General features: G+C 48.5%; 1 protein-coding gene across 3 annotated transcripts in view; it reads left to right on the top strand.

Annotated features, from left to right (window-relative positions):
• Elk (Eag-like K[+] channel) overlaps positions 1-14,381 on the top strand; it is a 394,257-nt gene extending 379,876 nt beyond the window's left edge. For all 3 annotated transcript variants that reach the window (XM_077700237.1, XM_077700238.1, XM_077700239.1), the window contains 4 exons: positions 2,822-3,271; positions 5,469-5,692; positions 6,276-6,606; positions 8,759-14,381. In XM_077700237.1, coding sequence (XP_077556363.1) covers positions 2,822-3,271; positions 5,469-5,692; positions 6,276-6,606; positions 8,759-9,429 — 1,676 coding nt within the window. In that variant the 3' untranslated portion in view covers positions 9,430-14,381. The remainder of the gene's footprint in view (positions 1-2,821; positions 3,272-5,468; positions 5,693-6,275; positions 6,607-8,758) is intronic.

Below are 14,381 nucleotides of genomic sequence, written 5' to 3'. Positions count from 1 at the left end.
CTATGGCGGCCATGATGCAACACTAATTAGACCGTTGCCGAATATGACTGCCTAATGCCGCCTTCCAGTGGTCCACAGAAAATATGAGGGAATGATTTGTGAAGGGCATTGCCAAGTAATGTGAACAACTGTTTCGTTCGGGGACTCCACAGTCTTGGCATTAGGGAGAGGGAAATGTAGAGTGATGAACTACGTGTAATCACGCGCGACAGGGGAGAGTATCGGTCTAAAGAAGGCACCATATTGTTCCTTCATGATAGAGAGGGACCGATGGAGTAGAGAGTAGCGCTGGCGAGAGAGACGGTAGTGGCAGGTAGTTTCATAGAGAGTCAGAAAACTGTCGCAGGTTGATTGGGCTCCATGGGAAGGGGTTCGGCTTGGCCCGGCTCGGTCCATTAGCTCTTGAGTTGCAAGGTTATCCTCTTCATTTCCTTCCAGCATTGGCAGGAGTCCAGATCAGCTCCGCGTGTGGGGTGGGAGGATTTGGAAGGAGGATTTTGAGAGCCTGCGGGGAAATATTCTCGCAGGCAAAATTTCGAATGGCAGTTTTCGGATTGGAGATAACAATTGTTGGGGTAGGCTGACGAGTGAGTGCTAGCGCAATACCCGCCTCTTCCGCAGTGGCAGGAGAACGCGTTCGGGTAGTCAGTGATTGGTAAGAAGTCGCTGCTGGATCAAAGACAGCGGTGACTGCGTCGGCGTCGGGATGGCTATAACAAGCGGGTCCACATAAGCGGAAGACTGGCTCATGGGATATTTGAGGGCGAGGACGCGTGCACGATGTTCACGGCGCTTAATATTGTCCTCCGGGTGTATGTTACAGGAAATGGGCCGCATGATCAAGAGATTGTGCAATTATGGAGGTATGCACACTCTGGCGTCAGTAGCAATCGGTGCATGAAGCCCGAGGGATTTTAAAGGGACACTGAAGTGAATTTGTCAAGCTGCCGTTTTTGCTTGCACTGCGTAGACTGGCTCAAATTAGCACAATTTTCATCGTTTATCCGGTTGACAAATCGGTAATTATTTTACAAAGCGCGAAAGAAGAAAAACTACCATGCGCGGTTTGCGGCGGCCGCACCAACTAAGGCTGTGACGTTGGGAGGAGGGGGAACCGTGATTGGACGAGGCCCAAGGTTAGCAATCATACAAGTTTCGGTTTCGGTTTCGGTTCTGTAAAACGCAACCAATGGCGTTGTTGGATGGGCATTCTCAATATCTCAGTAATCATCGTACCGCGCTTCTGCCATGCTGTCGGCTGTAAAATGCATAAGATAAGCCTCCCAGGACGGCTTGGAATCGTAGCATTCACTAGCCGAGGCCTACGCAGTGCATGAACGCCCTCCGCGTTTCCGCAGACGCTCAAATGCCATGCGCTTTTGCCCTATATTTGGAACTTGCCTCACTCATGCCTGTATCGTAAAAAGCGTGTTCGCACCAGGCCAAGGGTCTGTTGATTCTGGCCTGTGCCCACTGCCCGCAAGCAGTCGGTGCTTATGGCAACAGCACGCCAACGAGAACTCGCTAGCGCGCCAGTGCCAGCCTGCGCGCGTTCTGTGAACAAGTTCGTGGAGCAATGAACGTTGCGGCCCAAAAAAGGTGAAATCAGTATAGAAAACATCAGCGAAAAACGAAAAAGGTAAATTATAAAAAAAAAAGCACGTACCGGCGGGGATTCGAACTTGTGACTTGCAAAACACTTGCGATGACGTACCTAGCGCTCCAAACGACTCGGCCACTTTTTTTTTCTTTATATTGCCAGACCACTCGGCCACGGGCGAGCGCTGCCGACCTTGGAAATATAAGGTATATAATGTATAACCAGTTTACACTTTTATTTAGTTTTAGCATTCCAAGCAGCTTAGGTGACAATTTTTTGTTTTTCGCTCGTGCAGTAAGCATCCCCTAAGTTTCCACAATATCTCACGTCTAGCAATTGCATTACTTAGACGGAAAAGCGTTCGCAGATGCGCAGTCGTGCTGTTGGCCGCTGTGCTTGTTCGCCCAGCGCTAAAAAGTGTTTCCCGCACCCTAGTTTTACGCTGTACGGCAAAAATATCAGTTGATTTTATTTCTTTAGTACCTATATTGACTTCGCTGACTCTTCTCCCGCCTTCAAGAGGCCTTATATTTTCCTACTGGCGTAACAGTCAGCGAAGCGTCACATGTGCGCTTGTGCAGCGCTTGAGTGAAGCGACCTTGACTTGGAGCTAGATACAGTGTACAAACTAACCAAGTAAAGAAAGGCACATTCTTCCATTCACAAACGTGTCCTGGCTTCGTTTCAACTGAGCGAACGAATTGCGACGACCCGTCGACGACCCGACGACCCGACGAACCGTGAAGTAGCGCAGCCAATTGCGAGCTCGGCTCCTCCCGACGTCACATGAAAACGCCACAGAAAATGGGCGAGCGTAAAGAGAGGAGGACAGCATTTTCGAATTAATTTTTCTACTAAATAAAATCGCGTAAACGCGCCTAGAGTGGTCGAAGCATGGCCTGGGGACTCCGGACTACAATTTGCGCTAGTAATCCCGCAATGTTTACATATCACTTCAGTGTCCCCTTAAGATGTATCTGCGAGCAGGGGTAGTAGAAAGGCGGGACAGTTAAGTGTACGAATGGGCTTCTATGAGCTCCTCACCTGTGTTGCAAATGCCTAGGCGTTCCTGTTTGGCAGTGGAAGCAGAATAAAAGCGCCTTTTGTATATAGTATATTTTGCGTATGATCAACTGCCTCATGCGCGAAGAGAAGCAAAGTGACATGGCGCATCATCTCCGTGTAAGAGCCCTTTGCCCTAATGCCCTTGTGCAATTGCAGCGCTGATGCACGCCGTGGTGTTCGGGAACGTGACGGCCATCATCCAGCGCATGTACGCGCGGCGGTCGCAGTACCAGACCAAGCTGCGGGACCTGAAGGACTTCTTCCGGCTCCATCAGCTCCCCAAGCAGCTGCGACAGCGCATGATGGACTTCTTCCAGACCACGTGGTCTCTGAACAATGGCATCGACCCGGGCGACGTTCTCCGCGAGTTCCCCGACGAGCTGCTCGGGGACGTGTCCATGCACCTGCACAAGGAGATTCTCTCGTTGCCCATCTTCGAGCCCGCTCCCCAGGGCTGCCTTAAACTGCTCTCGCGGCACGTGCGCAGCAACTTCTGCGCGCCCGGCGAGTACCTGGTGCACAAGGGCGACGCGCTCTCCTACATACACCTCGTCTGCAACGGTTCCATGGAGGTGCTACAGGAGAGCATGGTCGTCGCCATCCTAGGTACACATACCCGCTTAGTATATAGTATACTCACGCTAGAGCCTTACTGGGCCATTCATATTACGATACACCTGGGCGCAGCATCTCGAGCCGCCTTTACTTCATTGCGTTCCTCCCAATTGTTCTTCTCCTCTGACTGGTCACACCCCGCGTGTCAGTCGAAACTCGCATACTTAAAGGGACCCTGCAACACTTTTTTAAACTCTTTTTTTTTGAAATCTTGAATGCTTGCAGAACGTAGTCACCCAACGCACCCAGTACTTAGATTAGGGGGTCGCAAACTACCCCAGCCAAAAATTACTGCTCTATGCTCATCAGATAACTTGGAAAATCGCTCAAGAGATTTTTCTCTTTCCCGGTCTTGACGTTCTTCGACGGCCCGAATTACGTCACTGAGGCCATGTAGTGGTGGTTGGCCGGTTTTCCTTCAGTTGCAGCAATGAACGCTTTTCGATAGCAACTTTTAAATAAGCCACAAAATCAAAGCAGAAATGGAAGGCGTATCTGGTGCGACGAGCAATTCATGCAGTGCCCCTCCGTGCTAGCGGTAACTACAGTTTTCGCAGTGGTTCCAGAAGTGAAGGAAATAGCGAAAGTGCTTATCGAAAGTGTTGCGGGTCCCTTTAAAATGGCCATTTAGACCCGCAAAACGTTTGTGTCTCACACATTATTACTCTTTCCCATAGCTAAAACTCGGCTTTGCTTTACAAGGAGAAACCGCTCTTAGAGAGGTAACTTGCGTGTAATGGCACTGTACACTGTAGAAACAGGCTAGCCGCGGGCAAAGTGCAAATGTTGTGTTGCGGATACACCTAATGATAACCGCGCGCTGCCGCAGTAGCCCAATACTAAACTACAGAGCGACATGAATGCAACGATGACCATTGCCAGCCTCCATGCAGCAATCTTTTCGCTTTGCGATTCTAACGCTTCCAAAGCAGTAAAGGAGACTCATAGGGCTTGGTGTAGAATTACATTGGTCTACGCACTTAAAAATTTGCGAGCAAGCATGCCCTGTAGCATTGTTAATAGCTTTTCTGATGACTGCCAGCACTTCGGACTGGCGTGCTTATAATTAAAAACTTTTAGGACAGATGAAAAAGAAAGACAAGGAATAAGGAATAATTCCCACTACGGGACGGGCTTTTTCTTGAAGCTGTTCGTCCGTGTAAAGGTGGCTTTCCTGCAGTGCGTTTTGGTTGCGTCACCGCTATCAGTGAACCAAGAAAGGTTCCCTTTGAAATCAGTACCACAATTGAATCCTTAACGTTTAGGTTTCAGGAAAAACGCAACTTACTTTTCTCACCTTTTTTTGGAGCGACGCATAACACTTTAACGATAGGTACTTTCGACATATCGGGACCTTGCAGAACTCTCCCAACATTAGTATTACTGGAGCTATGTTTTCTTAATCACACATTTTCACCACCGAGCGACGTTTTTTCTGATGAACCGAAAATGACACATGTCACATTCGTCGTTCCCGCCTCGCCTTGCCAGAGTACCGCGACGGCCACTGGCTAAATTGACGTGCTGCTAGTGAGCACGAAAACGCGGGTGGGAAAAAAACTCGCCTAGTGGACATTATGTCTCAAACTGAGAGAAAGAAGGGGCGTGTGGCGGGGCACCTAATGCGGTGGACCAACAGGTGGATCACCTAAGACCATGGCAGCACAGGAAGAGAGGGTGGGGATGAAGCAGGCGAAAACAGAAAACTCAGTTGAAAAAGAAAATTCGTATAGGACTGCTCGGAAGACTATATCGGAAAGACCGTCCTTATGCAAGGATATAATTACACTGTTGATGAATCATACCACGATGAACTTCCTGTGAACTTTATTACTGCCCCATAAAGGGCAGGCTTTTGCACAACGGCGGACTTGTTAAACAAATTAAGCTGGGAAGCTTGGGCGAGTGTACGCTGCACTCCTGAGATGACAAAAATTCTGTGATACTTCCTAGTCTGTAATGTTTAAAGCCCTTTAGGGTAGGACTGGTTTGGAGGACGAATTCAAGACGACGTTTTCGTGTAAACCAAATGTCTTGCTTTGTCTGGGACGTCCTGGCTTCCTCAGTGCATTATGATGGCGCGTCCAGCGCGCAAATGGTTGCCTCACTGAACTTTTATTTCTGTCCCAGTTACGTGAACTCCTTGCGAATGCGATAACAGCGTTGTTGTGCCCCGAACGTTTCGCAGGTAAGGGGGACCTTGTAGGCAGCGATATTTCATTGACGGCGGGACCGGAAACCGTCATGAAGTCAAGCAGCGACGTCAAGGCCCTGACATACTGTGACCTCAAGTGCCTTTTCATCCCGGGCCTGGTCGAAGTGCTCAAGCTGTACCCTGAGTTCGCCGAGAGCTTCTGCCACGACATCGTGCACGACCTCACCTATAACCTGCGCGAAGGATACGAAAATGAGGTGACTTATTCCGCATGGCTCATTTGCATGTATTACCCCGGCAGTGCTACAAGCGAAGTGGTGAGAGGAACGCGCCGAACCATCACTTTTATGCTACGACTGCGAATTATATCCTACCTATAGCATGCTATTGCGCGTGCCCCACCAGGGAAGTGTCCCTCGATCTACTCATAAAATGTAGCAGCAGAAGAAGTTAAGCTTTTGCTAGTTTACCATGCTTGACGAACTCATAGGAAAAATTCTAAGGGTTACATCACCACCAAGATCTTGATTTTTCTACAGACTCTGGAGCTCACTATGAAGTTTGTGTCTTTGTCTGAGTCACTGAAATTGAGGTTACGGTCACATCCGAATAACTTTCAAGTTCCTGAGTATTATGCCTGTGCTACACGGCGACATTCAATTGACAATTGAACGTTCACCTGCAAGTGCGCCCTGTGCATTTACAATGGGACACTCGATAGACAATTGGTTCAACGGCCTTCGGAGGGCCTTTGAAACGGCCGTGCAGCACATGTATTAGTCATCGGTATGATTAAGCCGCGCGCTTCAAGCAGCATCTTGCTCTTACCACTCGGCGCAGGCGGAAGAAACGAACGGGGTGTGCTCGTTGACCCTGCCTTCGATATCGGAGGACGACGAGGAGACGGGCAGCGACGAGACGGCGCCGGGCTCCCCAGTCTCCAACGGCCAGGAAGCTGGCGCCAAGCTCAAGGAGGACTCGTGGGAGCCACCCGCCGCCGTAACCACGACGACCCGCGTACCGGCGGCGCCGGCAGTGTCGGTGTCGACGGCCAGCCGCGCCGAGGCGGCGCCCTTCCCTCGTAGGACGTCCGCCCTCGGCTCGCCTTTCCGCACGCCCACGACTATAGCCATGGAGAAGCTGCGGCCCGTCGCCACACTGCCGCATCTAGGTGCGCTATTTTAGGCGTTTCTAAGACAACATTGCTTGTAACATCCTCTCTGTGCACACTGGTAAGGGGGTAGTTACTTCTTCACCTCGAAGTCTGATAGAACACTAGAGTTAAGGGTCCCTGGAACACTCCTTTCAACTCTTTTCTAAATCCTTAATCGTTCGGAACGTAGCCAATACAACCAGTGCTTAGAATAGGAGGCCACAGAGTACCTCAACCGCAAATGTGTGCTCTATGGCCATCAGACAACTTACAAACTTGCTAAATAGAATTTTCTCTTTTCCGAGTCTTGGCGTTCTTAGAGCAGTGGAATTGCATCATTACATCGCAGTAGCGGCTATTGGCCAGCTGTCTTTCGGTTGCAGCTACAAACGAATTCCATAGTCGCTTTAAAAAGAAATTCACAAAAGCAAAGCAGAAACGTAAGTTGCATCTGCTGCGACGAGCAAATCACGCAGTGCCGCTCCGTGCTGACGGTAACTGTAGCTTTGACAATGCTTCCAGACGCGAAGAAAAAAATACTACCGTTTATTCGAAGTGTTGAAGAGTCCCGTTATGAACTGCGTCAAACACTTTAAACTAATTCCACCGGCAACGAGGAACACTCACCACTGTACGAAATTGCGCAAATCGTCCTTGTAAAACGCCACTTAGTGACACTCTAAAATATGCACTCCTAATATAATGTGCGTGTTCCCAAGTCCTGACAACTGATCATTTGAGTTGTTTATGCATCAACTGTGTCAAAGTGGAAAGCTGGTGCATCGTGTAATGCTCAGCGATGCCATCGCCTAATACCACCCTGTTATCAGAAACATGTAAATCTCTTTCCACTTCCATCTTTCCTTGCTCTATCTTTTCAGGAATTCGCGAAGGAAGGAGCAAAATAAATTGTAAACAGCCGCGAAATGATACAGAAGAATAGAGTCTTCGTCGAGTTGTGACGGTCCTTTATGAGGCATCTAATGCGTCAGACGCCTATGGGAATCAGTATCGTGGGATTATGTCAACGTAATTTTGATGCAATGAAAAAGAATTTAGACGGATATTCTAACGGGTAATGCGAACCTACAGCGCAGCTACGGTGATGACGCCACCGCATTGGAGTATCCCTGTATACATTACGATGGTGGCACGGCATTGCTGTAATGGTACGATTCCATGCTGGCACGAGATTGCAGTGACAATTTGATTATGATGGGACGACGCTAGGGCGTTGCGAAAGGATGGGTTTATGACGCAATAAAGTAGTTTTATCACAGCCGGATAATTATTCTGTGGAGGATTGGCAGCTTTATCATGAGCATGAAGTCACTGTGAGTGTTCATTCATGGGTCGTGGAGGACTACCGAGGAGCCGCCGTAACTAATATACCGCGACCCCGAAGTTCATTATTTCGCTTATTGCGCCGCTATTCCCGCCTAAATGTCAAGAGCGGCATTCACTCACGTATACCACTGCGCCGAAGCAACGAACCCGTCACTTCAACGCGCGCGCGCATTTTGAAATGAGAGTGCGCTTAATGTGTGCCATAGCCTGCTTTTGCTCACCTGGTCTGTTTGTCCTCGCTGCAGTAAACTGTAACCAAATAAACTTCGAAAGATGACAGAAACGGCTCTTGCCATGTTCAAAATACTCGCAGTAACGGACTCTGTGGCGTGCGGAGGCACAGCCGGGAGCGGGGATGAGGCGCAAAGGCAACATCTGCCGTTGTTCTTGAGGTGTTCTTGGGTATACCAGCTCCGCTGTAAACATGCCAGTCACCCTTTGGATATATTTGTGTTATAACCTGTTACCCCAATCATGGTCAGCCCTGGTCTGGTGTATGGAATGGATTTGGGGAGCAGTAAAAGAAGAAACCATGGGGTAACCTGGTAAAACATTACGGCTCAGGGTTTTTAGCCAATTTTTGGAAGATGCATTCGTCGTATCGCGTTACTGTTGTGGTTCATGATGGTACAGAGTGGTTTAACAGTGATTTCTAATTCATCTGCGGCTTCGTCATCTACACCTACGGCTAAATTCATCAACTAAACAGCACCTTGTGTAACAATTTTATGGTAGTGCTTCGCACACGTAAACGTGTTTGTTCTATTCGTTAGTATTAATGGTGATCGTGCGCTTTCGAACTCGTTGCACTTTCTTTCCGCAGGCCGCTCCGTGGAGCTATTCGAGCTACGCGACGAGATGGAGCAACTCCGGGGCAGCGTGGAGCGCTTAGACGCGCAGCTCAAGAGCGTCTCCAAGGACGTGGGAGGCCTGACGCAAGAGCTCCGGGCCAGCGCTCGCCTCCTGCAGCAGCTGTGCACCAGCTGCGTCCAGCTCTCGGCCTCCGCGACACGATCGCCGGACACGCCACCTGCGAACCCTGCGCACGCGGCGCCCCAGCCGCCGCCACCACTGCAGCCGCTCAACGAACAGCAGAGCCCACCACCCTTCGGTGGGATGACGCCGCACTTTCAGCGGCGAGTGTCGCACCAAGGCTCACAGACCGATTGCAGCCTCCTGGAAGAGATGCTCATCAAGATGGCAGACTCGGGCTCGCCTCCACCGAACTCGGGCTACTCATCCGGATCGTCCAACGAGGAGAGGGTCAAGTTCATCATAGGGCATCCGTCGCCGCGGCGCTGTATAGCCTCGTCTTCAGAAGACAGTGCCCTTCTGAGTGTGTCCAGGGACCACCTCGTGCCGTCGGCTACCCTGTCCTCGCGGTCCTGGCAGACGTCCACCGAGTTCGCTGAAGTGCCGGCGTCGCCGGGCAGGCCCGACCACGTAATTGATGTCGAAGAGACCCTACGCCGGAGGCTCTCGACGGAACTGTAGCCAGTGCGCGTCTCTGATTGTCGCTTCTAGACCCGTCCAGCCCCTATTCAAAACAGGCCAACTTCTGAAGCTCTCTCGGTGGAGCCCGATCGGCTGGCTGAGCCAGCGAGAAACTCTGCTGGAAAATAATCAAACAGACCACATTTCAAGATCTCAGCGCCACGTTGCATGGTACAGCTGCAGCGCCGGTGCGCTGTCCATATGCCTTCAGCTAGGGATTCTACGCCTTTTGAAATGGGCGGGATGCATCTGCGCTTTGTTCCAGTCCCAGTAAAACGAAAGTGCGACATCGCACGAGTTCTACGCATCGCGGAGTTTTCGCGACGTTGTGTCACTGCACTCTGCGCCAGGACAACAGCTGATCTCCAGACCATCACCACCGCTTCCAGCAAGACGCAACAGCACGCAACGTGCGATGGCAGTTTCTTCCTCCGTGTTCCATCAAAGACAGCTTTCATTTTCATAACTCGGTACTCTTTCTTTCTCTTAAAATCGCTACCACGTTGCTGCTATACAGCTGCCACAAAGAGGACACTGGCGTGTCCCTTCTCCGCCTTCATTTGACCGGCTTGCAGTTTTCGAAGGATTCGTTGTAACCCAGTATTTTGAATGCTGCGAGCACACTAACGTCTGCTTCCCGATCGCGATGGCAAGACCGGAGCACAGTGCCTCTCAAGTCCCGCGGTGACTTCAGTGCGCGCGTGTTCTACGAGTCTCAAGCGCGGACGATAATCCCCCGCACGGAACTCCTCAGGCGCCTCTTTGCTGCACTTGGCCGACGCTCTTTTACGTTGCTGCTGACATTCCAGTGTAGCAGGTCATCGCATCCGCAGTTGTGCTTAAGGCGAGCTACTGCGCAAGCATTGTGCCAGTGAGAAGGCCACAGCGAGCATTCCGCAAACCTGCTGTAAATAGGGGGAAGACGAACGTGACTTCTCCAGACTCACCGCACGCTTCTTCCTCGGTTTGCCTTTTCTCTGCTGCTTTGCAGGTTCCCAGACCTTATTTCGCATATGCACCAAGGCGAGATTCACGGGGTGAAAAGCCGGCAAGCAACGCCGGTGGTCAGCAATATATATATTATTGAGTCGGTCGCAGACGGGCATACTTTTTGTAATATGCAAATCGAGTCTTCTCTCCATTATCCTATATACACGTGCTCTTACGAACCTTTGACTCTTCTACTAGCACACGCCTGCTTCTCCTTCAGCGTTTAAGTTCGGCGTAGGTTGGTTTTAGAATGTCCATGCGCTCACAACCTCCGTAAAATGAAGCATGCCAGCAGCTCAGCTTGAATGCTGTTACCTGCCTTGTGTCTCTTGGAAAAGCGCTGATGGCAGCTGCGTTACTTCGCTGTTCTGAAACTGTGTAGTTCAGTCACACGCGCAAGCAACACGAACACACCAGGTCATGCGCCTAGTTGCTCCGTTCCAAAAACGTATTTGCGCATCTGAGCTGCTAAGCACGCTCGATTCTGCGTTGTTAGATGAACCAAAAGCATACTTTAGGAAGGACGCACAAAATAAACCCCATAATTTCTCACGAGTGCCCATCTCAATTACGAAATAATGGGGTACCATTTAATTTTAGATTACGTGTTCTAGCAAGATGTAAACAGTGCCGCTGCTATCATGCAAAACGAACATAAGTTGGGAGTAACAAGCCATGTTTAAATGTAGGTGTCGGAAACGAAACTTACAAACGCATGCACATAAAGAGGGTATTTGCTGATATATTTAATGTGTTACCAATAAGATGCAAAACCAAGAGAAAGTGTACACATTTTCAGGGCAAATGTAGCTAACTATACATCGAGTAAATGGAGCTTTCATAGCTCCCCGGTACCACAGTAGTATAACCGGTTATACCCAATTGCAACAGTACAAAAACAGGCCAACCGGCAAAGAGAATTTTGTCCACCCGAAGGTGGAGAGAAATTAACGGGGAAAGCTTTCTTGCGATCCACCGCCAGGGGGACGGGCCCGGGGGGACCCCCGTGTCCCCCCTAGGAAGAAGCCGGAGTCAGCATTTTCTTCATGATTATAATCTTAATTTTTATGCAACCCACACTGCATTAGCATGCAACACGCACGTATTTACCAAAGGCGAAATGCCCGGGTAAGCAAAAAGCCTTCCAGTGTTCGTGATTTTTCTTAGCACTATTCATTGCGTGCCCTAGATCTTTTTTTTTTTTTTTTCACGCTGAAAGTGTCATTCGTCACATTTCCCAAGTGCACACCGACAAAGCACATCGTAAGATGCACGACCGAGAGGAAAAGTCGCTTTGTTTCGCCGGGGAAAATATTTCATCGCTATCTTTTTAAAATTTATATTCAAAATCATCGTGCTGTTTTCTTCTAATTGACTGCGGGTTAATTATTGTGTATCAAGAGCACATCTTACCGAGCAGATGACGGATTCGGCAAATTTGAACCGAGCTTTGCGACGAAATTTTTGCAGTTCGAAAAGAATAACGTAACAAAATAGCCCTTCATGTGCGTGCTGAAAAAAAAAAAAAAACACTTCGCTTTCATTTTTAAACATTCTTTTAGTCAGCTTTAACAAGGCTACAATTCCGCGAGGGTGTCATAGAACCACTGCTTTTCCAGCTCGCTCATGTTCAAATAGTTTTAAACAGACATAATTAGATGAGCCGATGCGAATTTTTCGCCGTTGAAACTGAGCAGGTATACTGGACATGGAGGGTTACCCGTAAAATGAAAACGCCTTAATACCTGGACGGAATATAGGCACTCCGCAGCGTTCCTCGCGTTTATTCTATTGCGCTCGTACATGGATCGCATGGTAGGAATACAAAAGTAAAAACGACTTCCCGGCTTCAAAACAGGCTCGTAAGGGGTATTTTGACTCGCCTGCTCCTAATTAAGAGACATGTCGCCATTAAATTGACTTAAGAGGACGTACCTCTCAACATTTATCAAACGACATCATTGCCCACATTTTGTCTCCTTCTCATCCCCCATAGACGAAAAAAATACATTTGCCGCAGATTTGTGACGAATTGGCCTATTTGGGTATCTCGTCTGGGTTATGTGCGACAGCGATCTTTACTAAATAAACGAGAAGTTTAGTTGCAAGTTCAAGGAACTGTCGAAGTTAGGACCATTAAAAAACCGTTAAACAAATTGTCCTCAGCAACATATATGTTACATGGGTCACGGCGACCTGCTTGGTTGTGTGGCTGGTCAGGCAGAGAAATGCACCCAAATATGACACAGGCCACTCTGAAAGGTTTTAAAGCAAGCATGTGGCATGACTCTGTCGGCGTTTTGCATCAGAGAGTCCCCACACAGCCCAGTGATAGACAATCAAGCTTCAACCCCGCAGGCCTTGCAAACATCTGATGTCGTGAAGGTGTTTCAGGTATGTAAAGGAAACTATCTTCAGACAAATAAATTTAGTTTTCAAGAAACGATGCGTGGTACTCAGCTGACATATTAGAATAAACAAGTAACTTCAAACTGTTTGTGCCCTAACATAACGGTGCAAGCACCCCAAATTTTATTCCAGCGTAAATACCGCTAGACGTCAGAAGAAGAATGCTTAGGAGGCCATTTTGTTTCATTGGCACCCTTACCAGATGTAGCCTTAGATATCAGTGCTGCTAGATTCTGATGCCTGAAAAGAGGTTCAGCTTGTTCCGTTAGCCGTAGTGTAGACGTTGATGCAGTCGACGTAGGTATCAACATGAATAGAAAAGGAACAATTCTACCCAAGGTCGCAGTAGGGCAGAAAATTTCGGAATAATATTTTGCTAAATTCCGGGTTCAGATGTTTCTGTGTGCTTGAAGCACTTTAATTGACAAAACGAAATTTAGAAAGCTAAGGTCTGTTGTGCAGGGCATGTGGGAGAACAGTAAAGGTGATGCAATACACACAAGTTTTTTCCGTGCACCGGCAGAGTAGGAAATAGTTCTTAATACGTAACGTTTTTTAAAGACTAAAGCGGGCTTATATTTCGCAGTATTTGGTGTAGCGTGAGAAGTGCGGTTGAATAAGCCGCTATGGGGGCGCGTACGAGCGTGTTTGGTGCCATACATGGGCGAGCTTCACAGTTAAAAAAAAACCAATGATCAACATGATTGTTTTACCACCTATGCTCGTCTGTTTGGTCTCTTATGTATGTGGAATCGCTGCTTGGGCCGTGAATAAAAGGAGCGTTAACTGCTTGGCCAAACCCTGGTTGATACTTTAATGTTCGCGCCTAGGGTGAGTACCGATGGAAATTCGAGCGTAGAAATGCAGGTTACTTCGGTTGAAGCGATCAATGTTCGAGATATTTTTGAATATTACACGCAGTGTATAATATACCCTGGAAAATACCGGGATACGGGCATGGACAAGAGTACGCAGTGTACCCAAAATGGTCTTTGAAAGATCTGTTAAGCGTTTTTCGTGTAATAGAAATGATTAAGAGTCACATTCGAATTACGAGTCAGCAAAACTATGGCCTTGAAACCAATTAATTACTGCAGGGAGCAACGACAAATTAACATTAAGTAGCGAGGAGTGAACCTGGCGAAATCGAACGGTGTTAGCTGTTAGATTTTCATGTGGTTAGACGCGATACGAGATATGCTGTTTTCGCCATCCAGCTTTCTTCAATGATGTGGAATACCATGATATGTACACAGCATTTTTATTTCTTCACTGCCTTATTATGCTTCTCCTTTTGTATATATACCGTGGCTGTTGGTCGCTTACATGCCCCCGATAACTCGCACATTGCCACCGAGGTCCACGTTAGAAAAAAAAACGCAATTGTGTTTACGTCTCGTTATTCATTGCACGTTTGCTTAGTCGATCCTTCTTGTATTTTCTCTTGTCTTCTTTCCACGGACGACTTTGTCGTGACATCAGAGCGGCGCGAAAGGAGTACCACGATGCAGACAATTTGTACGCGTGGGATAATATTGCGAATAAAAGGTTCA

This window comes from Haemaphysalis longicornis, unplaced genomic scaffold (genome assembly GCF_048455015.1).
Source record: "Haemaphysalis longicornis isolate Haplotype H1 unplaced genomic scaffold, Haemaphysalis longicornis Haplotype H1 scaffold_2, whole genome shotgun sequence".
Classification (NCBI taxonomy): domain Eukaryota; kingdom Metazoa; phylum Arthropoda; class Arachnida; order Ixodida; family Ixodidae; genus Haemaphysalis; species Haemaphysalis longicornis.
The sequence above is the reverse complement of the archived record's forward strand: the minus strand, read 5'-3'. Positions and strand labels throughout refer to the sequence as shown.